We start from the raw sequence: 27,936 nt of genomic DNA, 5'->3' as shown, positions 1-27,936 counted from the left end.
GGCACCCTTTTACTTGTGAAAAAGCACATTGAGTGTAGGGCAATCTGCATTTGTAAATATTGTAAAACTTTTTTTCTGTCATTTAATGGTCGGGCATTGTACAGCTACAAGCATTTCACCCCCATGTCATACTGTGTATGGTTGTGTGTGTGTGACAAATAAAATTTGAATTTGAATTTGAAGTAACAAATAAACCGCATGACTAAGAAAGCGTGCCCCAGAGCTACTGCCTGCTCTTTGGGGGTTTGCTGTGTTATTACTTAATCTTAAATCCCCGGACTGCCCAGGGCAACCTGTGTCATTTTATTCTTTTAGTTTGTATTATGCTGTCACCTAAATGGGATCGTGATATATATGCACAATAAACAGGGCCACAGATAGAACCAAATAATCATTTTTTCCACCCACCATCACCAGTACAAGCATAAGCCTAGGCTTTCACAATGTTATACAAATGTTTGTCCCCAGAGTCCGAATGGAATAAAGGGGAAAGGCTTGTAAAGCTGTGGCCTCTGTTTCCTGGAATAATATCCTACAGAAGGAGATGACAATGTCCACTTTATTAAAGGAGCGAGAGAATAGCTCTTTTGGTCAGTGTGACTGCTTTTGTAATGATCTGTTATTTATCTGTTATATGATTTGCATGTTTGTGTTCAACTGTGTGTACTGAATGTCAGGTGTATGTCTTTCTTTACTTGTCATATTGTTGTATTTAGTCAGGTCCCTCTTGGAAAATGCATGTCTTTCAGTACAGCAGGCCTCCTTTTACAATATAGAAACATTTATTCAGTTAATTTTCAGTCCATCTAGACTGAATATATCATCACAATGCCACCTTAAACGAACTGAGTTGGTTAAAACTAGTGTGTGTGTGTGTGGGGGGGGGGGGGGGGGTCAGACACATGTTCGAGCAAAAATCCAGTAACTGGAAGTGTGTTTGATGCTTCTGATGTGGTTCCTGATAACATCGCTTTACCACAAGATGGCAATGTTGTAGAAATGATCCTAATGTGGTGAAGCCATGAAAAACACATGGAGAAAAAAAAGGGACCAGAGCAAGGTTGTTGTTCTCAAATGCTTTTAATAATCATGTGTCAGAAAGAACAAACAAAACAAAAAGCAACCAAAAGCCAAACAAAATTACTTACAGTACTGACACTGTAAAAATAACACAACACAAGTGATGTATGCAATAAAAAACAGTAGCCCTTTTTATTTGAAAATGCACACAAACGAAATGATGAGAACTCATGCTACACGCAGTTGCTTTCTAGTTTATCTCTGCTACATATTTCTCTTTTTTTTTCCAACTAGAAAAACAAACAAACAAACAAAAAATCTAACACAGCCATTTGGCCTGACTGAAGGGTTCAACAATACACCTTGGTAGAGTATCGTGAGCTTGTGCTCTCACATGCCGGTGAAAAACGACCACATTCACTCCACTCAGTTGCTCATTACAGCGTCAAAAAAACATGTATTACAAAAATTAAACACAGTATCACATTTTCACATCAGTGCAATTAAACCCTGACCCGTTGGCTCTACCAACAAAAGCATGCAACTCAATTAGTCTATGAATCAGTTGTGTATATACAATAGATCTGCTTGCTTTCAGTGCTGGCATATTCACATACCTCGGCCTAATGAAATGAAAAGAGTTGCTGTTAATTTCACGATATGACCAATTAGATAGTATTCACATATTGATATGGAAGCCACCGAGTTCTGCGTGTGTATTTCTGCTGGAGCGCAAGTGGATTACATTGACTGTGTGTGGCGAGGCATTTTTAATATAATAATGTGGCACATATAATCAGTCTGGACATCCCTGTGTGTGTTTATTGCTCCTTTCTAATCCAGTGCTTCAACATCTGTCTGTTATCTTGCCGTGTCTGTCCTTTGCTTGCCTGAATGTCAACTATAAACCTGCCTCTCCCTCTCTCCATCTCTTTCTCTCTCTCTCTCACACACACACACACACACACACACACACACACACACACGCACTCCACACACAGGTTCTTGTTTCAGGCTCCGGAGCCTCCTGCAGGTTCCCCATTCCCTGGATTTAATGTATTCATCAGAAACAGACACTGAGTGAGGGGAGGGAGCAGATTAAAGTCCTACAGTACATGATAAGGGATTGCAGCATTTTCTGCTGCAAGACAACCTTAAAACAGCCTTTCTGTGAACAAGCAGCTTTTACTGTCGGCCAAGATTCTAATAGAGGATGGGGGAGAGAACAAAAATGCAGGCTACTTCTCAGAATCTAAAATTAAACACCACCTAACCATATCTATCTATGTACTTTTTGAGATAACTGGCGCAGAAAATGAGCGCTCTCACTTTTTATCGTTTCCATCTTTTTGCCCGTCAGTCTCATGCACAAATCCCAATAAATCCAGTGATGTTAGATGTGAGCTTCTGCTTTTGACCTTACAGAGTGTGGCAAATTCAAAAGGAAGACTGGATGATATTGCTGCCTGTCCGCTTTGACTCTCACAAACACAGCTTCTGCCCTGTCAGGCCCAGCGACAGACCTTTCATATTGGGAAGCGCAGCCTGAAATGTTGACCTGTGATGTGAGAAACATATCTGTGCTATGCTTTTTGTATTGTTTGTCACCTGCTTTCTTTTTCCCATTTCCTTCCTTGTTTCTACACAGTTGACTAGGAAGTGGTTGGATGACCATGTGTGTAATTTGAGTGTCTTGTACAGCGCACGAGTCTAATAAACCTTATTAAGAAAAATCAGCTCAGTAAAGCAGGAGGCCACGGGGTTATTTTTCCCAGCCATTTTGATAGAAAGTCCTTCTCTCTGCTGCCGCTCCACTCCTGAGTTGGCAGGGGTGGAGGGAGCTCTGAGGGTCACATGATGGTGCAGCGATTCCTCTGTAGCGCCCCCTGCAAACGAATGGAGGTGTGGTTCTGGCGCATCCCCCGTGCCACAGCAATCCCCAGCAGCTCCTTGAAGAGCAGGACTACGTGCCAGTTAAACTTGGCAGAGCACTCCACATAACCGCACTTCCATGTCTTCTTCACCAGAACCGACACAGCCCTGCGAGGCATGAAGCGCTGACGCTGCAGATCTCTCTTGTTACCCACCACCAGGATTGGCACCTCGCTGCTGCTACCTTCCCTGCAGGAGTATGAGAAAAGAAGGTTGTGTTATTTATTTTTATTTTTTAAAACCCAGCAAAGCCATCGTGTTGGTGTTTGTCACAGCTGTTGTCTCTGCATAGTTTTCCCTTCCTTCTGAGGTGTGTGGGGGTGGACTGGAGGATTAAAACTCACAGGCTCAAGGGGCCTCCCACCGCATGCTGCAGTGAGGGCTTTACAGCATTATTGAGTGGGAAAATGTACGGCAAGCCGGAGGGATGTGTTATAAAATTCTAACTCAGAAGCAAAATCAGAATACTTTATTAATCCCAATGGAATTTATGTGGTCACAGTTGCGCGAAGGCAGTAACGAACAAGTTAAAGTACCAATAATAAATAATAAAATATATTACAAAACTACTCTAATATATAAATATCCCCAATATGTTACACTAACAACCTAGGCGCCCCTCTCGTCATACTGACAGTTATCTTCTCTGTAGAGGACGTGCAGATATTAAAGGTAAGACCTGCAAATATAAAGATTAGTCCTGCAGCACTAATGAAAAACATACAGTACCTCTTCAAGTCAACCACAATTAACCGTGATTAGTGATGGTTTAGAAGTGTTTAAATGAAAAGAAGTTTAGTGCAGCAGTGTGGGAAATTAAGCTGCAGGAGTTTAGAGTAAAATGAAATGTTGATGATAATATTAATTTTGCTGCTTATTTAGGAGGCAAGATCATTGGGTTAATGATTTGTAATAATAATAAAAAAAAGCCTTAGAATATAAACTATTTAGGAAAAGCTGTAACAACCGATGTTGAACTCAGAACATCTAGAAAAGATAAGTGTATAAACTGTTTAAACAGCTGCCTTAACAACTTAGCTCTTTCTCTCAGAACGAATGAAGGCTTTTTTTGTATGACAAAGACTTTTGCATAGTTTTGCATATTTGCACGTCTGCCTCGACAGATGGACAAAATGGCTCGCCGAAGAGAAAGCGATGCAGCCTGAGAGAGAGAGCGGTGCAATTTTCAAGCCCCGAGGCGAAGTTCTCAAAACTTGGGAGCTGAACAACCACACCGCAGCAATCATCTCACTTTTCTCCTTTTCACAGGTTGTGCTCACATAACAGCCTTAAAAATATCTCCTTGCATATCTGCTCGGGCTTGACTACTTGTGCACAATGAGGTGTACTGAATGTGGGAGGCGGTGTGCGTGCATCCCTTCATGAGAACAGGGGGGGGGATAGGAATGATGGAAGGACACAACACTGTCACAAGCCTCACTGAACTGAAGGTAGGCTCCTCGCTAGTGGGAACCAGAATAATAAAAGATTTCTGAGGAACATTTCAACAATAGACTTTTTTTTTTTCGACAGCTGACACACAGAGTAAAAAAAAAACTCCTCCAAAACTCGATTATTAATGATTCCTCTTACAGTATCTGCCCCCTTCTCCTCCCCTTCCTTTCCTTTCCTTCTCCAGTCTGATGTTAGACTCTCCATTATTGCACATTTTCCCCCTGTTGTCTATTCCTCTCACATTCACCATTTCTTCCATAGTTGCTGGGGATAATGGGTTTCTGTCTTAGATCATAAACATTCGTGGTTACATGTTCAGAGCTACGAGAAAGTGGGCATCAACTGTGGAGAGGCAGTTTGGTGTTGTACAACATGGCAAACAAATGAAGCCACCCAATGCAGCTTTCTATATGTAAATATATGCATGCAGCTGACGACTGGAGAGCGAGGGATTTCTAGCCCCATATGCAGCAGGTGCAAAGCAAATCCAGGAAGCATTTACTGTATGTTATCTGTGGGCCTTCTGTACACTAAATGTACGACTGTCCCAAGAATAGCCTTTAAATTACTAGTGTGGGTTTAGGCATCACACAAGAATCAAATGTCATCAGACAGTGAACTGTCATCACGACGAGCGCGCACGCTAAATTGAAAGATACCACCACAAGAAGCCTAAAAATCACTGTCACCATCATGTAATTGTACAGCTTTGTGACAGGCTGTGAAATTGTGTGCCGTCTTCAGACGGGTGACGGGATGATTTCATTACAAATCATCAGTGAAGGTTAACAAGCTGTGTGTCAGCGGTTTAACAAAAAAAAAGCAGGATTGTTGTATTACATTTAGTTAAAAATGAAATGCAAATCATTCAAACTTATATTCAAATGAAAACAGCACAAATACAACACATGAATTGTTGAAATAATTTTTTTTTTATTGAATTTGATTTCAGCAACATATTTTTTAAAAGGTTGAGACATGTTTAATACTTTGTTGCCTCTATCTTTCTATGCAGCCATGCTGCCGTAATACAAGTGGAATTTGGTTTCGCGCTCTTTATGAAATAAACAAGGCCTTTCCTGAGAAACACCCCCTCTGGATGGCAGCACATGTTGCTCCAAAACGTGCATACGGAGCCTTCAAAGGTGTAAGTTACTTATGGCATGTGCACTAATGATCTTCTATACAATTGCAGTATGGATGTTGGCTTTTTAAGCTGTGCACTGATAACAATCTGAATAGTCCAATCCTATGCATGACTCGACTACACTAGAATTTATGTGAAAAACTAAACATCATTACTGCTTCCACTGGAATTAAGATGGTAAGGAACAGCCAGGTGCTGCTAGTCAAATGTGGCTGTTTGTTAAGACAATGTCACAGTCTTTCCAGGATCAATTTCACTCCAAGGTCAGACTGTGCAATGCTCAGGGAAACCTTGACAAATTCTAGTTAGTACAACCGTCAAGTGACGCCTTGGGCTTGTTTTACCTTGCAATCAATGACTCAGTATTCAGTAGAAAAGTATTCTAGATGCCGTCTTCCAACAGCTAAAGCTTGCCTGGAATTGGGCCATGCAACAAGACAACGATCCCAAGCAAAGCAGCAAATTTACAACAGAATGTCTGAAAAAGAACAGAAACAAAGTTCTGCAATGTACCAGGCAAAGCGTAGACCTCAGCCTGATTGAACTGCTGTGGTGGACTCTTAACAGAGCTAATGCTAACAAACCTCAATGAACTGAAGCAAAGTTGTAAAGAAGAGTGGAGCTAAAAAAAGTCAAAGTAAGAGCCTGCTGGGCTCTGTATAAAAATCCCACAGAAAACTATTACTTTACGTTATTGCTGCTAAAGGTGGCTCTACAAGCTAAAACTTTCTTTTTCACATTTTCATATGCTGGGCCTTTATTTTTTGGTATTTTGTACTTTGATGATAAAATCCCCCAAACTCTTTGTAATTTTTATGTTCTAAACATTATTCTTATGCATTTATTAGTTTTTTTTAAAAAAGGGTACTAAACCCACCGTCCTCTTAAGTCTCAGTTCTGAAGCCTCTGCCTCTGTGGGATGCTCTTTTATGTTACTGACCTGTTGCTAATTAACCTAATTAGCTCTGAGATGTTCCAACAGCTTTTTTTTTCAGCATTACGTAATATTTCTGGTCTTTTGTTGTCCCTGTCCTAGATTTATAGATTTATATTTATATAGGGCTTAAAGCACGGGTGTCAAACATAAGGCCCAGGACGAAGAATTTCCAATGGAAAAAGATCCCCCCTAATAGATAAATGATTAATTTCTAAACATTTTTCTGTAATTTTATACATTAATCATGTAGTTTCACTGGTCTGGCCCACTTAAGATCAAAGCAGGCTGTATGTATGTGATGCATGATGTCCAATGAGTTTGACAGTCCTGGTTTGAAGCTTTTGGACCGTATGTTCAACATCTGCGTTGTCAGCAGAGAGTGTTTGTGACCATACCTGTTCTCTACTATCTGCTGTCGGATCATTTTGACGTATTCAAAGCTCTCCACGCAGCAGATGTCATACACCAGGATGTATGCGTTGGCATTACGAACACCTCTGCAGCGCAAATCCAGCCATTCCTGAAAGGACAGATATGTAGAGAAACACATAAATATGCAAACATATGAGTACGTCCAAGACCCGTTTTAGTCAAGCTTAAGAACTCACATGGTCTCTCGGGTATGCTGACGTATTAGATGGAAGACTAAGACTTTGCAGATGTGTAAGGTTCCCAGGCAGTGTGTCCTAATGGCTTTGTCAAAGTCTGACATTTCCTCAAATGCCACGATGAGGTTATTTGTGGTTCTGAGTGAAATGGCTCATCAGCTCATGAATACGTTCTTGTGAAATTGGGTGCGGACATTAATTTCCCCTTCAGGACAAACTGATGACTTTGCCACCAGCGTCATCATCAAAGAGAAATTTCAATCCAATACTTTGATTCATGACAGATTAAAAGACTAACGATAATCCCATCAGCCTCGCTTAATTTTTTTTCCTCTTTATGTAACAGAACTTTGCTCTGTCACAGTTTGCTTCCCTTTGCAGTTACAAAGTGCAGTCTATGAATTCCTCGAGCAGACATGGTTCTGGGAATCTTACAGCTTTGAACAAAGTCATAAAACACGATGACCCGCAGTAAAACACTGCACGCCGTTCAAGGACAAAGGCGGAGGCTGGGGAAAAGAAAACACACAACCTTCTGTCAGGAGAGGAAAAAAGGGAACGCGGTGCTCTGATGTGGCAAAAAAGCAACATTTTGTTCATGCTAATGGTTTTCAAAGCATAATTCAAAATGTAATCAAAGCACACAGTGCACTTGGGTCTATTTGCACCTTACTGAGGGCCATTAGTTTTAATAGAAACGTGAGGAACCATCCCTCTATCCAAATGTGTATCACTCAGCCGTCACAAGCTCACCACCGCCGACCTGCTGCCTGTAACAGCATGAAATTAATGTATAAACATTTGATCTGATAAAAGAGGGAGAGGCAAATAGAGGAAGTTCAGGGGCTGGGGGAAAAAATATACTGAGGGAAGGAAATGAGAACACAAACGCAGGCCTGGGAGAATGTTGAAAAGATGAAAAAGGCAACAACGGATCAAGGGATGAGCAGACATAACCTCTGGTGTTCCCACACACTGCTAATGAAGGGCCTAGACTCTGTGAGACCGCCTCAGTTCAGTTCAGTGAAACATAATTCAATCCAATTTAATATAATTTAACAGACAAACATTGGAAATTAACTTTGCAATAAACAGGGTCGTTCTTATTAGATGCAGACTGCTGTAATGCACAAACGGCATTGCACTTTAGACAACGGTGTGATGAGGATCTTTCAAATGTAGTCTAACATCTGGGGAAATACAGTTTAGTAGCTGGGGATGAGAATGACTCATAATGACTATGAAGCTGGAACTAGAAACTGCTTAGCTTGGCTTAACATGAATGCTGGAAGCGTGGAAAGCTGGGCTCTGTATAAAAACCCAAATCTGTTTTCTGCCACATTTGGAGCTCACCGGTCAACACATTACATTCAGGTTTATTATATTCCTTTAATGAAATGAAAAGCGGTACAGGTTGTGGCCTTAAAAGAGGCTTGTGAGGCCCAAGACCTCTTTTCTTGTGATCACTTTGAAGTTTCAGGTGTTGTGCCAAAAGATGGTCACCCACATTTAAGCTGTTGTAAATGACTTGTCGGCCTATAATCTGTGAAGCACGTGTGAAACCAATGTCATCAAATCATTCTGAGCCACAAATAACGTTCCTGTCACAAGGTAGAAAGTGAGTTTTATATATCCTTTCTTTATCCAGCTAAAAAGTGTCATTGATGTTAAAAATATATAACTTTTAAAGAGTGATATGAAGTAGGTAAAATAATGTCATAAAGATAATTTTATATATAACCCTTTAATAAATCCTGTTGACTAAAGTCTATTTACCAATATAAGCAAAGATATACATTTGGAAAAATGAATATAAACATCGGAAATCAGTTTTTGGCACATTCACCAGCAAAGATTTTCAGGAAGTTGGACTTGTCTCATGCTTGGAAAGTACCGGCATATTTCCCAAAGCTCAAAAGTGTCATCAGGTAGTGCAATGATATCAGCTTCCGGCTATTTGGATTATTGGTGTCATCTTTGAACAACAACTGAATTTTAAAACTCTAAGCTCATCCAACCTTGTTTCCTTCACCTCAGAAATGTGGCAAAAGTCAAACCTTTACGGATGATCTGATATCGTCGTGTTGGTGTCGTTGCAAGTGACCAATCACATTGTTGTGACGTTATTCTTTGGCGCGCCAAGCCATTCGTGCATTTATGAAATTCCAATGTTGCAAGGACAACATCAATTCTGCTTAGCGTTTATTAAAGGGTTAGGGTTAGGGTCAGGGTCTGGGTCCGTTGATCGGCGGACAGAGGCGGTTTCTCACAGCTTAAGTACAGTTTTTTGTTTTACGGCGGTTTTTCCCGAAGTCGCAAAAGTATGACGCCACAACATTCTGATTGGTCACTTGCAATGTTGATCCTGGAACAACATTTACTATGTTGATCTGGGAACAAAACCAACACGACGATATCAGATCGTGCAACCTTTACTGTCATTCAGTCCTCTGGATCTTTTACTACACAGTTTACTTTTCTAACCCACTTTTCACTCTTCACTGCATCTGACCTGCTCTGACCTCTGGCATCGACAAGAGATTTTCACCCAGAGACCTGCAGCTTATTGGGTAGTTTCTCTTTTTTGACCATTCTCTGTAAACCCCAGAGATCCCAGTAGATCAGCATTTTCTGAGATACTCAGACTACCCTGACAGCAACAACCATGCCACGTTCAAAGTCACTTCAATCACCTTTCTTCCCCATCCGACGCTCTGTTTGAACACGTTTTCATGCATAGACACACTTCCATGTGATTGGCCGATAGAGATTTGAGATTTGAGCACTTGAAAAGGTATACCTAATGAAATGGCCAGTGAGTTTATATTATGTTGTTAAGATCACTGATTTAACCTTGGAACAGTTCCACAGACTCAGTGTAGATTTACTTCACACAGTGGCTGCTGTTCGATTTGCTCCTCCTGAGCTCTTTTTTAAAACAGTTTTTTTAAATCCCTGTGAACACATTTTTAAAAGAATTTACATACAAATCAATTTCCCCATGTGATCACTGCCTCTCCTGAAGCTGTTTATTATGTTATGCTGCAATGATTTTCAGTGAAATTCCGCTCTGATGTATTTGATGCTTTTTGACTGATGCACCTGAACCTCGGGGCTCTGATGATGATTTGGCTGCTTTGGAGCCGTGCTTGTTGTGCCCATATTGCTTTGAAAGCTCACATATCAAAGTGCTGATTGTCAGGCCCCATTTTAATTTGCATGCTTATAATTAGCATGCAATCTAATGTGACCCCGTAGTGGAGCAGTGCAATGTTGATGGATTTGCTACAGTATTTTGTACAGCGTTAAGTCATTTTTTCCATGTGGTGTTTACTCTACACTTTTTCCAGCACTTACACAGCTTGTGTAACCTAAAATAGAAACGTGAATAGAAAAAAAAATTAATTACACTGCTGTCAAGGTTTGGAGGGGGTGGTTTGCATCCAAATTAAACATGCTGTACAGCTAATCTGTACAATGAAGATGAACTGATAATTTGTGACAGGTGAGGCTGAGGGAACAGGCGATGATCAGCCTAACTTGTAATGATAAAACGCAGTGAGGGACGCTTTGCCTCTATTCGTTTTGGAGGGGGTGTTTGTGTCAAGGAGCAGAAACAGCCTCACAGATCAGCAGGAAGATAATGAAGCCAATCAGGCACGGAGATGGTAATAAGATCACTGCCATCAAAAGTAAAAAGCGTAAGTGGGACGATGTGTTGTGAAAACTGGTGTAAAGTGCAGCCCTTTTCTCTGGTCTTTCACAGTGTTTTCAGCAAGAGTGGGTTTTTTTCTTTATGATTTCTAATTTCTTCCATCAATTCATTTTCTTCCTGGAGTCTATCCTAAAGTGTCCAGTACAGCTCCAGTCCAAGATTTGTTGTGTTTCCCGAACAAACCAGAGATGTTCGCTGTCATCACAGTTCATGATAACTGAGGCAGCTGACGACGTAAGGCGCGCACAGTGGCTTGTGGTTGCAGCCTCACATCCCGCGGGGCTAAAAATAGCAGCTTGTGTTTTCATCTCGTATCTCTTTGTCGTCCAAGTCCTGTTTTTAAATGTGGAGGAGGAGCCGGCACAGAAGCAGCAATACTACTTCTCCAAACCCCAAACACGAGGCCCAGGCCAAAACAGAGCAGTAAAGAAAAGGCAGCGCACTGATACGCGGTAACCAAATGAATGCAAACGGCATGTGTGGGCATGTTTATTTGTGTGTGCTCGCCGGGATGTGAGAATGTGCTTGCGGGAGCGTGACTGTGAAGTGTGGTGCCACTGTCTGTGTCCTCCAGTCGGTCGCCTTACCACAGCGTGGAAAAAGAGCAGCTCGTCCTTTGCTCCTCAAGACCCAAACAGAGTGTGTTTCCCTGACAACTGCAGGGCCGTGGTCAGTTTTCAGCAGGCTATGGCAAAGCCGCCATGACTCTGATATTAGTGGAGGCAGCTTGAACGTAATGAGTGGTTGCGATGGATCAATACTCCATCCAGTGCAGGAGGGCGGCCGGTGTAACCTGGCTGGGGCCAATGCTGAGCTATTACAGATATGTCAAACACAGGTCACGCTGGTTGATTTGGAATTAAAATCCATTACATCCCTTAGGGATGGAAGTCCCCTTTTCAAAGTAATGACCTGGACCAGCAAAACCATTTATTGCACTTTGTTGTAAGTCTCCAGTGTTCAGGTGACAAGGAGACTCTGGCTGATGCTGGCGAGGGGTCAAAAATGGAAATTCTCAAGAATTAGAATGGATTAGGAAACTGAGAGATATGTAACGTTGCTCTATGTCTTTCTTGTCCTTACAGATATCCTTGCATGTTTGCTGCCAGAGAGTTAGATGAGAAGATTGCCTACTTTGTTAAATACTAATAAGATAAAGCCAGGAGCTGGAAGCTTAACATCAAGACCAATTGCTGGGTCTGACCCGAGGCACAACCTCCATGGCTGAAAAATGAAACCAGTTGAAGTGCACCTTGAAGTGCAGTTACTCGAAGGTCAACTGAGGCGGCCTCGAAATGCAAGTTAATCTGCTTAAACTCACAATTTAAAGGCCTAACTGTACAATGGAAATATGAATACAATTTTAAATAAAATGGTTTACAGTCTCAGTAGCTGATGTTTCACATCCTTTGGGGTGACTGTGTCTCAGGAGGTGGAGCAGGTTATCTACTAATCAAGAGGTCAGTGGTTCGATTTCCTCACGCATCGGAGAGCAACTCAGCTTCAGCTACTTGCCCAATGATTCTTAGGCATGCAGCCAGGTATGGAGTCGCCAACCTTTCCAAATCTTCCAGAGCTACAAACACCACCACCACCCCTAGTGTGAATGTTTAACTAAAAGCTCTCATTGCACTTGCATGAATGAGGCTTGTAGTAAGAAAGCGCTTTGAGCAAAAAAGTGCTACATTAGTACAGGTTCATAATAAGTGTACCAGAGGTGATTTTTAATATAACTCACCAACTGTGTTGTTATTACCACGTGAACTTTGCATTTTTAAGGGAATAGTTGAATGAGAGGGGGAAACACCAACTGGTTGCTAGCTAGCTGTCTAGTATGCTAGGCTACTTCTAATTCAAATCACAGATCTAGAACAAATAACATGGCTTGCGAGTACTTAACAATTAATTGAATCTAACTGTACTAAGAGCCCATTCAAGGAATCTTTGCTTCAGCTTTGTTGAGTGAAATGTCAGCATTTTATTCAGATTTGACTTGGCAGTAATTAGCACTGAGGATGAGGGTGTGTTTTGCTGATCAAGCTTGTTAGAGTCATCTCTACAAGGCTTGTCTGGTCCATATTTTGTTGGGCAAAGTTTTACACTACTGTACACAACCATAATGGATTTAATTTTATTCTTATATAAGTGCAAATACAAGGGTTGCCAACTTGTTTAATTCTTTGCAGCCTGAAGTCTGGAACCCATGGACATCAGGAAATGCTGTCTTTCTTTGCTTGAGATGCAGGGCCTTTTTTACAGCTGCCTTTGGCTGCTGCTCGTGTGTGAGTATCTCTGCTCTGAGTTTTGTATTTAATACCTGAAAAGCTGCACTACTGGCCTGAGATCAGGCGAAGACTTGCCATTCAAGGATATCTACTTTCTGTGCTTTGACAAACTCTCAGTTGCTTTTACAGTTTGCTTTGGGTCATTTTCTGTTTGTGCTGTGAAGCTCTGCCCGATGGGTTTTGTAGCATTTGTCTGAATCTGAGCAGAGAGTGTAGCCCCGTACACTTCACAGTTAATCCTGCAGCTTCAGTCAGCGATCACATCACCAACGAAGTGTCCTGGTTCCCCTGCCAGGCATATGTTTCTACGTGGTATTCTTTGGATCATGACCTTTTCTCTAATGCTCAATACTTTTGCCTTCTATTAGTAAGTAAAGTTACATTTTATTTATATAGCACCTTTTCAGATTAGATCACAAAGTGCTTCACAGAGGCTCAAAACATACATCATCCAATGTCAACCAAAACCAATTTTAAAAAGATAAGTCTTTAACTGCTTCTTAAAAGAAATGACTGAGTCCACAGATCTCAAACTCAATGGCCAGAGTCTGGGAGCCACAGATACAAACGCTCTGTCACCTTTAGTTTTTAACCTTGTATGCCGGACAGCCAGCAGGCCTTAGCCACAAGACCTCAAGACCTTTTTTCTTCTATTATGTTAGTACAGGTTAATCTTGGTTTCATCTTTTATCATCTAGATGTTTTCTGTCAAACTCTAATCCGGCCTTCCTGTTCCTCAGTGTAACTGTGTGAACCTTATTGTAAATTCTCTGTATTTCCATTCATGAAGGTGTTTCTTGATTGTAGTCCTCGATAACAATACTCCTACCTCCTTAAGAGTATCCTTAATTTTGTTAGGTGCTATAAAGTTGTTTCTTTAGCCATGGAAATAATTCTGCAATCATCCTCTGTGTTTTTTCTGAGCATTTATTCTTTTTTAACGGCATAAAAGATTGCTGATTTAGCCGATCCTGGAGTTTTGCTCTCTCTCTGAGAGGATAATTTTGGTGTTTCAGTGACGATGTCTTTCACTTGCACCGACATCTATTTGAGACTCGTATTTAAAATTTTGGTGAAAAGCTACGAAATACAAATTTAACACTTCAGATATTCTATCTGCTTCATTTATTATGAAATAACAAGTGAACGTGTCTCACCTGGCCATGAAACCGCTCGTCAATCAAATGTAGAACTAACTGTGAGCCACTGAAAATGAGGGACTGCTGAACTGTTAATGCAACATTTTCGTTAAACCCTTTGAATTAAGGCTAAAAGTCTGCACTTCTATCACCTCTGGATGTTTCATTTAAAATCAACTGTGAAGGTGTGCACAGGGAAAACTACAAAAACTGTGCCTTTGCAGATAGTATAATGATATTTGTGTATATATCAGCAAAAACAGATTCAATGCAATTCAAAATGAATGATCCACTATGATTATTATACATTTGTGCTCAGTTTCACTTCCAGATCCTGTCAGCACTTAACGCTTCACCGATATGTGCACTTCACAGACGCACACATCTTTCTTGCTGCATCTGCAAGCGTGAAATACGATAGTTTCCCCGCTGTTATATATGAAAGTATTGACAGAGATAGCTGAGAAAAATGCCCAGAGAGAGCAGGAGACGGAGCATTTTGTGTGGGAGGAAGTCATGGAGATACATTATGGCAAGAACAAAAAGGGAAAAGAAGAGAAAGTGAAAAGAAAAGAACAAGAAAAAATCATGCTGAATCTTCTGTCACGCTTAAATCCATCTGTCATCACATCATATTGACACACCAGGACAGATGCTCTCTCAATGTAATACTCTCAGAAACAGACACACACGCCACAAAGCAAACAAATCATTACACCAACCCAGCTTCACGGGAAAAATGATACAAATCTTGCCTCTTTCCAGCATTAAAAAAACATTTTTTTTAATGTCTCTGTATGTTGTTGAAATGAGGTCACAAGTCGCCTGCTAGAACGCCACTGCTGTTCTTATAAAATAATCTGAACTGATGAGAAATTGCCGGGCTACATCAGCGCGGAGGCGTACTGACTCACTCTATTCTGCAGCTTATTCATCACAAATTTTCTAGGACAATATAAAACCTCATTTGGTCACCCCGGCTTCAACGGTGTCCATTAAACTTTCTAATTGACCAAAACAAATTCCCGCTCTCTCCCTCCCCTCTCTCCTTTGTTCCTCTCTTATTCCCCGACTGTATTCTAATAGTGAAGTGTGCTTTTATTTAATTTGCTGTCTTCAGCAAGTAAAATTCAATCAGGATTCTTTGTGCTGGCTCAACTCACCCCTCATTACATCCAACTGCCCCTGATCCACGTTACATTTCTGTGGTCGCGGGGTTAAACGCAGATGAGGGCAGTGACTCAAAAATGCCCCGTGTCTCCCGCTGTGAATAGAGGATGAAGCACCAGAGGAAGCAAGAACGAGCGAGACAAAGCACAGCGGGCCTTCCAGGTGTTGTTCCTTAGCAAATGAGTAACCGTAAATCTGTCAGATGGAAATGTTGTGGCAGCACTCAGCTAATGGATTTCTCTGCTGGTATACCTTCGACAAAGAGCCTGCACCACCACTCTGACATTAGCATGAAATGTTTAACCAAAGACAATCAAATGAGGAGGAAACCCCTCAAATGTGACTCAACCTTTGAGACACTTGAACTCATGAGATGCACCTCGTCCCCTGTTCTTGCAGCTGCTCCTGCAAGCTTATTGCTTAATGGGGGTTCAAAGCACTTTAGCTGGAAAAAAGGAAACTCAGTGCCTTCCCAGCAGGAATCTGTAGCGTAAGCAGTCTGCAGAACTCTTAACACCTTCCAATAAAATGTTAAATCTAGTAGGGAAGCTTTGTATAACCCCGACAAGATGATTGCTCTGCCCTGTCAGATGTTTTCTGTGTTAACGCCGCAGCTTTGTGAGCGCACAGAAAACCAGCACTTTGGGAGGTCTCTCTTTCTCGTTGTGCTTTTGTTGTCTCCTGCTTGGCTTGATCGCATTTTCTCAGTGGCACTTTCGCCGGCGGTAGATAACCGCAGCTGTTCTTGGGAGGCCTATCTGTGACACTGACTGGGAGGGAAGGAAAGAAACAGTCAGCAGCAGCAAATCAATGGCTTTGCTGTGGTGACCTTGGAGATTTCGGTCTTTCCAATGAGGTCACAGTGGACAGGAGTCAAACACGTGCCTCACGTCAGCAGAGACTTGCAGTGGGATGCGCCGTTTCAAGCACCGCACACATGCATAGGAAGAGAGGGACGCACTATATTCAGCAACTTAATGGGCTGGGAAAAATGGTAAAGAGGACTTTAACAAGGGGATCATTTGTCTCGATGGATAGAGTCACATTTTTAAGGCGATATTAAAGCAGTTCTCACATGCTCATGTGTAGATTGGAAGGATTTCAGCTGCTGTAACAGATCCTACTCTCCACATTTGGCCACTAAGAGGGAAAGGAAAGCGGAGAGCTGATGTCTTTCCAATAAAGAGAGGATTTAATGCGATTTCACTCTAAGTGTCAAGGGCCAAAATACGCACTTCTCATTCCATGTAAAAAAAACCAACTAAAACAATGCTTAATACGTCTGATTCACACAAGGTAAGCGGAATAATAACACAAAGAGGATTTAAAAGATTATCCCCTAGACTGATTCAGACAGTTGAAGCCTCACAAAAATATATTTTTTACACAAAATCAGGGCTGTAGAGTTCGTCACCCATCACTTAGCTTTGCACTGCATGATAAGCACCTCTGTGTTTTCTTGAGCTCCCCTCTACTCTCATCTCTTCTTGTTCACATGATACTACTGGACAGAGGCAGCCCTGCCCGTGTTTAGAGGAGGCTGAAGAAGCAGGTGAAGCAGCTCTCCCACATCCTTGGTTCTGGTTTTTTGTTCTTATTTTTTACTGGTTGTGTTTTTGAAAACAGAGGTTCAGAAGTCTGTGATGTTTTGAAGCCTCTGTGGGTCTGAGTGTTCCCCTCCTCCTTGGTTGTGACTGTTTAACAAAGGATCTGTAAGGCGGGAGGGTGAAAAAAGTTAGAGGATCTAATAATGCTTTCAGTATGGCCACATGAGGACTGTTTCAAGAACCTCCGATTCTTGTCAAGAAATAAAGAAAACCAAAAATCTGCTCCAAAAAAGTGACTGCAAAGCCGCAGCATTCACAGTGCTTTTTCATCTTGCTATGATCCTGCGACCAGATGTGCCTCCATCTAATGAGGGGTGGCATCTGACCTGTGGTCAGGAATAAAAGGGCAGTCTGCTCTATTTTTAAAAAGGGAGTTTTAACCAGGTGCTGTGGCCATGCCTGAAGCACAATGCTGCAGAATCAACACAAATATCAGCAGCAGAACTGCTGCTTCTTAGAAGTGTGTAGAAGACATGTTATGATTAACACAAAACAATATGCAAGTTTGCATATTGCAAGTTTGCATATTGTCTTCATAAACGGGCTGAAAGACAGAGACAAAGAGAGTTTAAAAACGTCGAAGTGAAGCTCTTAGGCTTTAAGTCAGCCAGGTCTCCATAGCAACTAGTAGACTAGGGACATCTGATACTGAAAGAGGAATAAATAAAATTGGTGTTTTTGCCTTTGAGGGATGTTAGCGGCTGTGAACAGACGGGCACTTGTAAGATTAAGCAGTGATTAAATAAATGAGAAGCGGGTTCAATCAGAGAATGGACCCCCTCCTCTCTAAGCTTGTATAAATCCTCCTCTGATAAAGTTCCCGAGACAGAGACGTGATACCTGGCTGGAGCTTGATGGAAAAGAGGAGATCGGCGGGACGTCCAAAATCTTCAGCTCGTACATGTTCCCGTTCAGTATGACGGAGGGTCTGTACACATATCTGGTCCTGGTCGGCGTGTACACCTCCGAGAAGTCGTTATAGATGAACTGGCGGATTATAGAAGTTTTCCCCACTCCGGGAGCACCGATCACTGCGATACTCAGCGTCTCCACCATTCCTGGAGCCCGAGTTCAGCACCATGGACAGCGGCGACAACAACGGCAGATGTGGTAGTCCAGAAACACAGCTGGCCGCCGCTTTTTTAAAAAAAGAAATCTTTATTTTGTCTTTTTTCTTTTCTTTTTTTTTTCTTGCTGTTTCTCTGGTGGAATTCAACCCACCCGCCGCCGCTGCCCCTTTAACCAGCACCCACTAAATCACCTAACTGGCTTCAGCTGCGTTCAATAGAAGAGTCTGTGGGAGAATAGAGCACCCACCCGTCGAGCAGAGCGGGGAAACTTTTATCTCCAAGACACGCAGATGGTCAAAAATACAGCTCAGCCACCAATAGATGGGCTCTTCGCCGCCTCTGTGAGCCAACGCAAGGAGAGAAACTCTTGGTTTTCAGGGGACACCCCAGGCAACCTCGTCCCCGGAGAGGAAGCATAAAAGTCCGCCCTTGCCGCCTCCACATGGACATAATCCTGCCAAGGCTGGGCTCCGATGACCTTGTCCAAACGCACAGGAGCTCTCAGTGTCTTCGTTGATTATCTCCTCCGCACCTCTCACTCATCCCCAGCGATGCACCACCGCGCTCCTCCATCACAATGAGGACGGGCGCGCAGCCGCTCGTCTCATAAGCTTTCCACGTGTTCCTGCATAATACGCGATCCCCATAATCTTCTGGTTTTCGATAACACAACGATCGATTTAAGACAGGAGAGGCAACTCGCACAGAAAACAGCGGCGCGTATTCTGTAAAGGCATCTGGAGTCTTAAGGAGCGCTGCGTGTCTGCCGTTGGAAAGACAGGAGCTCTCCACCTCCCTCCCTCTCCCCCCTCTCTCTCTCCATCATCATTTGCAATATCCACTGCCCCGCTCGTCCAATAGGATCACGTAGTGCACAAGGCGTGCGAAAGCTTTGAGCTCCCATACGCCGCAAACAAATAGCTGTGGAAGAGGCCACACACTATACATCATCTCCGCGCCAGGGTCACGGAGAGGCGGCGCGGGACTGAACATCATACCTGTGAGGTGACTTGTGACCGGACAGGGTCCCGGGGCACGCGAGGCGGGATGTGTTCGAATCAATCACGGCTGACAAGTCATCCAGGTCATCGTAGTCTAAGGAGCTTGGAAAGAAAAGCGTCTGGACTTCTTTGAGTTGCTTGAAGACGTTTCACCTCTGCACCTCAAGTTTGCATGTTTTAGTTCACACCTCTGCAGATTAGTTCTTATTATTAACAAGAACAGCGTTTTAGATCCAGTTTTCCAGGATGAACCCAGACCTATTGCTGGTGGGGTTTTTTTTTACTTACACATGTCTGAATGCAAATCAGTTGGAGCAAAATTTCTAGGGTTTTACTGGTGAAATGTGTAAAGGTACTAATAAGACAGACATATGGAAAATAGGCGAAGGCTCTTGAGGAAATGGGAGTAGTTAAAAAGAAATATCAAAAGTTAAAAGAACAGAAGCTTTTTCTGCATACTCACTGGTAACAATGCCCCCGATGGTGAGAGTTTTAGTGGACATTTGGAAAGGGTATTTACAAAAAGAACCTTTAAAAATAACAAAGCAAGTGTCACATGCTGAAGTTGGTTAAATATCAGCCAAGGAGATGTTTGACAACTCGGCAGCCTAAAATATGTAGAAAGCATTTGAGTTACTTTAATGAACATAAAATAAAATCTTTATTTGTCCTGAAAGCTGGAAATTGACCGTGTTACAGCAGCTAAAATATGAAAAACAACTTGGCTGAATAAAATAAATATATCACAGAACAAATGTCTTAAAAAAGGACACTAGGGAAGAACGTTATTTAAACAGAATATTTCAAAGAAAAAGCTCAATAAATCCACATTTAAATGTGTTACAAGAAGGAGATTAAAGCTAAAATAAATGACAGTATGTTGTTACGGTGGTAAAGATATTTTTGTCTTTCCAAACATGTTTTATCAGAAAATCGATGATCAAACATCACAAATGAGGAATATAGACGTGCTGCCACCGAGTGATAAATGCCAAATCTGGAAAATGTCAAGATAGAGAGTAAGTCGAATGTATGAGATTACTCTCAGAACACATAAGAGCTGATGATGGGTGGCTGTAGATCAGGAGGTGGAGCAGGTCGCTGGCTACTCCATACCAAATATCCTTGGAAGGCTACTAACCCAAGTTGCTGTCTGCTGTATGAATGTGTATGAATGCTAGATAGAAAGGACTTAATGGATGGGTGTGAATGAGATAAGTTGTATGAAGCACTGAGTGCTCAGAGTAGAAAAGCGCTATATAAGAACCAGCTGCCACATTGTTCAGCTCAGCTACATTTTGGAAAATGCGGAAAGTTCTAAAAAGCAGGGCATACATTTTATACCTTTAACTGTCTCTTCATCTGTTTCAATCTTCTTACTGACAGATGTAACCCCATATGCCAAAGTAGTAGATAAACCATTAAGTGAATGGAGGTTTATTTAATTATTTAGTTTTTGGTGTTAGTGTTTAATAACAGAAATGTTCCTTTTCCACCATCTTTAACACCATTTTCTGGTCGTGACAGTTGTTTTTTTTTAACTTTAGGATAAAGACCTCTATTTCTTACAGTGTAATCCCAGTCAGTCCATACTTGCAAGTTGCTTTGATTTTCCACAGCAAGATTTCTTTATAACATTGAAAAAATAAAATAAAATAAAGACCTGCTGCTTTAATTGCACTTCTTTATCTCTTAAGAGAGCTCAGAAATTAAACATGTATTTAAACTTCTTTACAATCAAACTAAGGTGAACAGTTTAGAGCAAATAGCTTCACTGAAACTGAGTCCACGACGTTTAAATGAGTGTGACACTCCTGGACTGACCATAAATAGTGGAAGTGATCTGGATACATTTAAAAGAAAAAAAAAGATGAAAAGAACTGAGTTTAAAAGAAGGGATTTCTCCTCCCAACACTTCAGAAAATCTATTTAAGAGATAAAATACTGTGATTACTTCCCTGCTAGTAACACAAATTACATTTGTGGTTTGGTAGTTAATGACTGTGCTCTCATAGAGAGGAGACGTTTACTAAAAGACAGTAAAGTAACGCCCGCTTTTGGAGTCCTTACAGGATCAATATTATGGATCATTCATTACAGCAGCAGAAGAAAGTCTGACACTGGTCACAGCTTCACTTTGCTCTGGTCAGTGATTTCTGTTGACCTTATGATTCACGCAGTCAGAGATCCGAGCTGAGAAGTGCTTGTGACCACCATTGGATCATGCAGAGGAAATCTTGGTTAAGCTTTCCAAAGCAGGTTGGACTTTCAGGAAAAGGAGGGTGCACTCTGTGATGGATAAACCTCAGATTTCACTGCTGGATTGAGGCTGAGCACAACTGAGTCTGTCGACTTCTGCGTGCAAAGCTGCGGACACCGTTCGGTCAACAACACCAGAGCAGAGCTGTGGCGCCCAGAGAGAAAAGCGCTGAATGCCGCAAAGGTCATCAACGATTATGGCGTGTGTGTGAAAATGGTGCGCATTGATTTCCAGGTCCTCAAGGGCGGGAGGGGGGGGCAAATAAAACTGAGATAATGTTTCACATCCTTTAACACTGGGACTTCAGCATCAACAGGAAAGGGGAAAAAAAATCTGAATCTGTGACAATATACAACTACTTTAAAAAAAAAAAACAACAACAACCGCACACACGTGAATTAATCAAGACTTTTAATGGTTCTTCAAATGATGTACACACAATGAAAAAACAAACATCTGATTAAACATCTGATTTTTTTTGTACAGCATGTCATAAGTATCAGCTGCATCACACACAAAGACACACACTCAGAATACACAGCCTCCGTGCTGATCCTGTAGAGCCGGTACAGTCGGTGTAACAGCTCGCTAAAAGGAATCCAATTAATCAGCGGAGCCTGCAGCTCAAACAGAGACGCCGCATGTTGATCCAGCTTTGTTTTAGCGAACGCTGCCTGCTACCTACATGTGCGCTTGTGACTCAGAAGTGTTACAAACTATGGCATCAGCTGTTTTGCTTTATTTTCCACCTGAGCCTTCATGTCAGGTAAGGCGTGGACCTCGAGAGAGCTGCAGCGTGGATACACGGAGAGCAAAGTGGCAGAGAGCCCGGGGTGGCCGGCGCTGCTGACGCAGAGAGCGCCGACACTTATAAAACTCTCGCCACCTGAGCCTCTCTCCCAGTTTGCAGCATGTGCGCTAAACAAGACTACGAACAAAAATTAAACCATGGAATGACCGAGTAAGAGAGTAGTCCGAGGACAACTGCTGCTAGTCTATAAAATGTTGCGATGTTGATGAAAAATTAAACACGCAGTAACACAGTTTCCATGCACACGGAAACAGACATTCCGCTATCGGGGACAGACGACGAGCCCCCTGATAACCAGATACTAAAAGAAAACTATAAAAGACAAAAACAATAGTGTAATGGGTTTTTTTTAGATGTAATTATGTGGCTCTATTAAGATCCACGCAGCCTTTTATCCCCTTCACAGAGAGAGAAGCTAAAATACAGTCAAAGCCTCTCCTGTCTGACATCTTAATTGAAATTAACCCCCAAATAAATATGGTGAAAGTGATGATTCACCTGCTGATCACAGGTGCTAAAAATAGACTCCAATATATATATGAGAGAGCGAGAGAGAGAGAGAGAGAGAGAGAGAGAGCGAGAGCGAGAGCGAGTAGCAGGGCTTGAAAATGATAAGCAGAGAAACATTCACAGCCGTCTGCCCCCCACCCCAAGGAATGAATAAAGATTGTTTAAGGATGGCTCGGATAGGGGAGAACAGGGGATGTGGGATGATTTCCTGAAACTGAAGCATGTGGTGTGAACAAAGATGGGGACAGGATAAGGGCAGCCAAGAGAGTGAACCACATCTCTCTGCAGCATTGGAGGGGAAAAAAGGAAGAAAGCAAGCAAGAAAGGAAGGGCCGATAGACCCATTAACCATCCTGATGAAATGGTTGGGTAACATGAGGACCGCAGTGTCCCGACCGAACGCAGCGGGAAGCGGCTCCCGGCACTGCGTGAGGTTGTGATGTGGTTCGTGGGTCAGGCGAGAGAGAATGAGAGAGAGAGATGGTAGTCTGCAAGGGCTGCGGCTGGGTGGATGCACGGGCTTGTTTGTTCAGTTCTTCAGCATCGCCTCGTAGCTCTGGAACACCCACTGGGAAACCTCTGCAGCTCTGCACTTCAGAGAGACCTGAGGGAGACAAGTTAGGGTGAGCATGATTTGATTTATAAAGCAGTCTGTTGGCAGGCAGTGCTTTGACTGACGCATGAACAAAAAGCAGGTTTTTAAAGGCCTGCTGCGGGTTATATAAAGCACCTCAGAAAAGGCGATAACTTATTGTTTGATCTTAAATCTTTGCTGTTCAGCTGATATCTTCATCGGGCAACTTCACATAACATTTCTCCAGATTCCTGGATTTATGGTGAATAAATGACCTCATCTTTTATACTTATAGAAGATTAAATTCCTAATTTTCCACCTTATAAGGAAAAAGGCTTCAGATGACACCCACTCCTACCCCCACCCACATTCAGTCTTATAAAGCACAGACAGACGTACACACAGAAATATAGATACATATACGCTCAGGAGAAAACAGAGAAGGCTTCTTCTCTCTTTGATGTCAGTCTCAGCTGGGAGGAGGTTTAGGATTAGATGGAGCTTCACAAAGTGCCCCCCCCACCCTCCACCCCATCTTACTGCAATCACTCTGCAGATGTCACTTCCTCAGATCCAGAAATACACTATTTACAGGCAGCATAAGGCAGCTGCAGGACACACACACACACACACACACACACACACACACACACACACACACACACACACACACACACACACACACACACACACACACACACACAGAGAAAAAAGTGTAATAATTGCAAAAGACAGTGATTCTGAATAATCTAAAGTGTTTCGCTAATTAATTGGTGTGCAGTGAAAACCAGCCGCACTTTCTCCTAAGATGAGTGGAACCCTTAATAACCCCCACGTCTCTGCGAAAAGGCATACTGAAGAGAACAACCTGCATTCTTCTTGCCCTCACGGCGCTCACAAATCATCAGAGTGCGAGCCTTTTGGCTTTAATCACTGTCATTTCTTAGAATCACATTTGTTCCGCTAGAGTGGAGCTGGAATAGTCTGAAGGTCACACGGCGAGCACACCTACGATAAGCGCTGACCCCAGGTGACTCTAGTTTCCAGCGACAAATACAAAACGGCACTCGAAGATAAGTAATTAAATCCTGGAGTGTCGTGTCCAGATTAGTCCTGCATTTTAAAATTTTGCTTTTAAATCTGTACCTGAATACGAGTAATGGCTCTGTGTGCTTTATTCTAAAAGGACAGGATGACCCGAGCTTCTCTAACATTTTATCATTTCACCGTTGTTTTTTCTTTGGTGCTTGACTCAATATCACCAACACTACACAGCAAACACTTTGACACTTGGCACCATTATTATAATTAAAACGATCAGTAATGAATTTGATGAGTGACTGATGGGAATTTCACACCAGGCCCCTTCTATGACTCTGAATATTAATATCAAAGGCAGGTGATTGAGTGTGGAATGCTTGCTGCAGTCAGCTGAAGCAGTAACAGTGCACAGCTCCTTCAGTGCTGCACTGGTACACTCAAGGCTCTTTATTAATGCATGCTGCTGCTGGCAACATTTAGACGCTCCTATCAGGAAGATGTGAAGAAACGCAGAAGCTCCAGCCACTGTGAACAAGCCGCTGGTTAGAGAGCAACTGCGAGAAACTGCAGTGTTCGAGTCTGCAGCCAAGAGCCTGCTGCTAAAATGTTTGTTTTATCGGATGAGGAAATGGAAGAAAAACACATCTTTGTGTCTATTATTGATGGACTGTGTGAGAGGGGGAGATCGCTCTTCAAGACAATCTTGGGCTTTACATAACACTGTGCATAAATACCAGTAGGATGTGCTTTTTTTGGAGTAATTAATGAGTCTGAAAATGATGCAGATCTGCTGTAAAACCTGCATAAAGGAGACTTTGAGCCACTACACCGTGATAAAGCACAGCAGCACTGCAATAAGGCAAAGCAAAGACAGACTGATACAGTATGATAAAAACCCTGTCTTCATAAAGCATGTGGACTGTTGAACTATTTAAAATAACCGAGACTGTTTAAATGATAGATACATTGTTAGCAACAGTTGTTCAAAGAACAGTAACATTCAACAAAAGGTTGGAAACATTCGTCAGAGTTTCTGATCCATATTTACATGGCAGCGTCACACAGTTGCTGCAAATCCGTGACACAAATCTCCGATCCCACGACATCCCAAAGCTGCTCTACTGCACTGAGATCTGATGACTCTGGAGGCCGTTTGAAAATAACGCTCAGTTGGTACCCGACGTGTGTCGGGAAACTATCCTCCACATCAATGCACCGGCAGCAGCCTGAACTGTGGATCCACACTTTCATGTTGTTTCTACCAAATTCTGACTCCTACCATCTGAATGTTGCAGCAGAAATTGAGACTCAAACTAGGCAACATTTTTCCCCCATCAGTTATTGTGGAATTTTTCAGGAGCCTGTGCACCTGATGCGCTCTTCTGCTACTATAATCCATAGTAGGTTCAGAGATGCTCTTCTGCATACCTTGGTTGTAGCGAGTGGATATTTGAGTTACTGTTGCCCTCTAATCAGCTCCAAACAGTCTGGCAATTCTCCTCCGACATCAACAAGGTATTTCTGCCCAGAGAACTGTTGCTAACTGAATATTTTTCAGCCAAGTCTCAGAGATGCTTCTGTGGGAAAATCCCAGCAGATCAGCAGTTTCTGAAATATTCAAACCAGCCTGTCTGGCACCAACAACCATACCACATTCAGATCATCTTTCTTCTTCATTCTGATGCTAAGTTTGAACCTCAGAAGGTCGTCTTCACCACATCTATACTTCTAAATGCATCAAGTTGCTGTCATGTGATTGGCTAATTGATATTCGCATTAATGGATAATTGAACCAATGTACCTAATGAATTGGCCAGCGAGTGTAAGAATACGATTTTTACATGGAACACTAATCAAACTGTGCTATATCCGCTTCAATCAAAGGCAACGACATTAAAGTAAAACTGTTGTTGTGTTGCAATTAAGTTTGAAATTCGTATGAAATGCTCACGTCTAAATACTTTGATATGAAAGAGCTGAAAAACAAAACAACTGGGCTTTAAACTCCAAGTTGTTATGCAGGGGTTTTGGTCAAAGGTTCAAAAAGCTCAGCAGAAGATTAACCGATTTCAAATTGATGTGTGGAAATTCTTATGTCTGCAAATGTCATCCATCCTCCATAGATGGATTTTTATCAAAAAGCTGTAAGAGGAGGACTGTGAGTGAGACCAGAAGGCAGACCCAGACAGAACAGCAGCAGATTGGATATTTGCATAAGTGTGAATAAAACGGAGGAAAAAAAAAAAAAAAAAAAGGTGAGAAAACAGCAGCCAGGTTCTCTTTAGATATCAACAACAACGATCAGATACAACATAGCACACAGGCCAGAATCAGCAGGTAAGGTTACAGCATGGTGGAAGCCATTCATGAGCTCAAAGAAAATGCACAGAAAGACAAACACTGTCTGAGGATTTTGTTTTCCAAGATGTACCCATTTAATCTACATCAGTTGCTGGTAGCAGGTTTGTGTGGGGAAAAGGCCGGAGATGAAAAATAAAAACCCAAACCAGACTGCACTGAGGGTTCAGTGAGGAATGGAGATGGGAATGTCTGAGGCTGTTTTTCTAACAGTGGAGTCGGTGAGCTGAGTATTTATTGACAAATTCACAGTCTGAAACAAGTAATAATAATAATAATAATAATAATAATAATAATAATAATAATGGATTGGATTTATACAGCGCTTTTCAAGGCACCCAAAGCGCTTTACAATGCCACTATTCATTCACTCTCACATTCACACACTGGTGGAGGCAAGCTACAGTTGTAGCCACAGCTGCCCTGGGGCAGACTGACAGAAGCGAGGCTGCCATATCGCGCCATCGGCCCCTCTGGCCAACACCAGTAGGCGGTAGGGTAAAGTGTCTTGCCCAAGGACACAACAACCAGGACAGAGAGCCCGGGGATCGAACCGGCGACCTTCCGGTTACAGATACGCTTCCCAACCCCCTGAGCCATGGTCGCCCCAAGTAAAACAAAAACATTCAAAGCAAAAGCAAAAGCAGGCCAGCAGCCCGTGCCCCATTGGCGCTCTGATGTAGATGAACTGAACGCATGTGCAGATGTGCCCAGCAGTTCTTTGCATTGGAAAAATAAAATAATGAAACTGTAGCTCATCTTTGAAATGTACGTCTACTTTTGTTATTTTTCAGTTAAAAACCAACACACTTCGTTTTGTGAATACTATGTTTGAGAGATATGGATAGATATGGATTTGTAAGCAATGAAATTTGAAATAAGGGGGTAGGAACAGGAAAAGTATAAACTTCATCCAACTCCTTTTCGAGCACACACATTCTGTAGACATAAATATACACATGAAAACTTGATGATTTGTAAGTTTTGTTTTCTTTTTCCTCTTGTTATTTCAGTTATTTTTGCATGTTTGAAATAAAATTCTATCTAAATAATTTGATTTTAGATGCAATATTCATGTAAAATCTCCAAAATAATTCAGTAGTCTGTTGCATTGATTTATAATGCTACCCATAATGGTATCAAAGTGACATACACAAACCCTTCTATTAGAGATTTTGCAATTCTGATTAGAGATTTTTAAGAAAACTATTCATCTACGTTTATGTTGAGAAACTGCTCACGTGTTTCGTTTTCAGCAGACTTCTCTATTTACCAAAACCCCTCAGATTTACCAGC

At 42.0% G+C, this 27,936-nt stretch overlaps 2 protein-coding genes across 5 annotated transcripts in view; both read right to left on the bottom strand.

Annotated features, from left to right (window-relative positions):
- Positions 1-1,061: 1,061 nt before the first annotated feature.
- Positions 1,062-18,884, bottom strand: rasl10a (RAS-like, family 10, member A). Its single transcript, XM_084946393.1, has 3 exons — positions 17,856-18,884; positions 6,887-7,011; positions 1,062-3,141 (listed from the first exon to the last, which is right to left on the bottom strand). Exons 1-3 carry the CDS (start codon positions 18,069-18,071, stop codon positions 2,871-2,873), a joined length of 612 nt encoding a protein of 203 aa, XP_084802519.1. The 5' UTR covers positions 18,072-18,884; the 3' UTR covers positions 1,062-2,870.
- A 2,856-nt stretch (positions 18,885-21,740) lies between these two features.
- The window catches only part of ap1b1 (adaptor related protein complex 1 subunit beta 1), a 29,118-nt gene continuing 22,922 nt past the window's right edge, over positions 21,741-27,936 (bottom strand). For all 4 annotated transcript variants that reach the window (XM_084946043.1, XM_084946042.1, XM_084946044.1 and 1 more), the window contains one exon: positions 21,741-23,271. In XM_084946043.1, the coding sequence (XP_084802169.1) occupies positions 23,197-23,271 (75 nt within the window). In that variant the 3' untranslated portion in view covers positions 21,741-23,196. The remainder of the gene's footprint in view (positions 23,272-27,936) is intronic.

The sequence above is a fragment of the Perissodus microlepis genome, chromosome 12 (genome assembly GCF_051167445.1).
Source record: "Perissodus microlepis isolate ML-2025 ecotype Zambia chromosome 12, ASM5116744v1, whole genome shotgun sequence".
NCBI lineage: Eukaryota > Metazoa > Chordata > Actinopteri > Cichliformes > Cichlidae > Perissodus > Perissodus microlepis.
Note: the sequence above shows the minus strand (reverse complement) of the source record. Positions and strands in the feature narration are given on the sequence as shown.

Excerpts from the sequence above, each read along its gene's own strand:
- rasl10a (XM_084946393.1), bottom strand. The coding sequence starts at position 18,071 with ATGGTGGAGACGCTGAGTATCGCAGTGATCGGTGCTCCCGGAGTGGGG. Across the intron at positions 7,012-17,855 it reads TTCCATCAAGCTCCAGCCAG|GAATGGCTGGATTTGCGCTG; the intron begins GTATCACGTCTC and ends CTGTCCTTTCAG. Across the intron at positions 3,142-6,886 it reads CAGCAGATAGTAGAGAACAG|GGAAGGTAGCAGCAGCGAGG; the intron begins GTATGGTCACAA and ends ATACTCCTGCAG.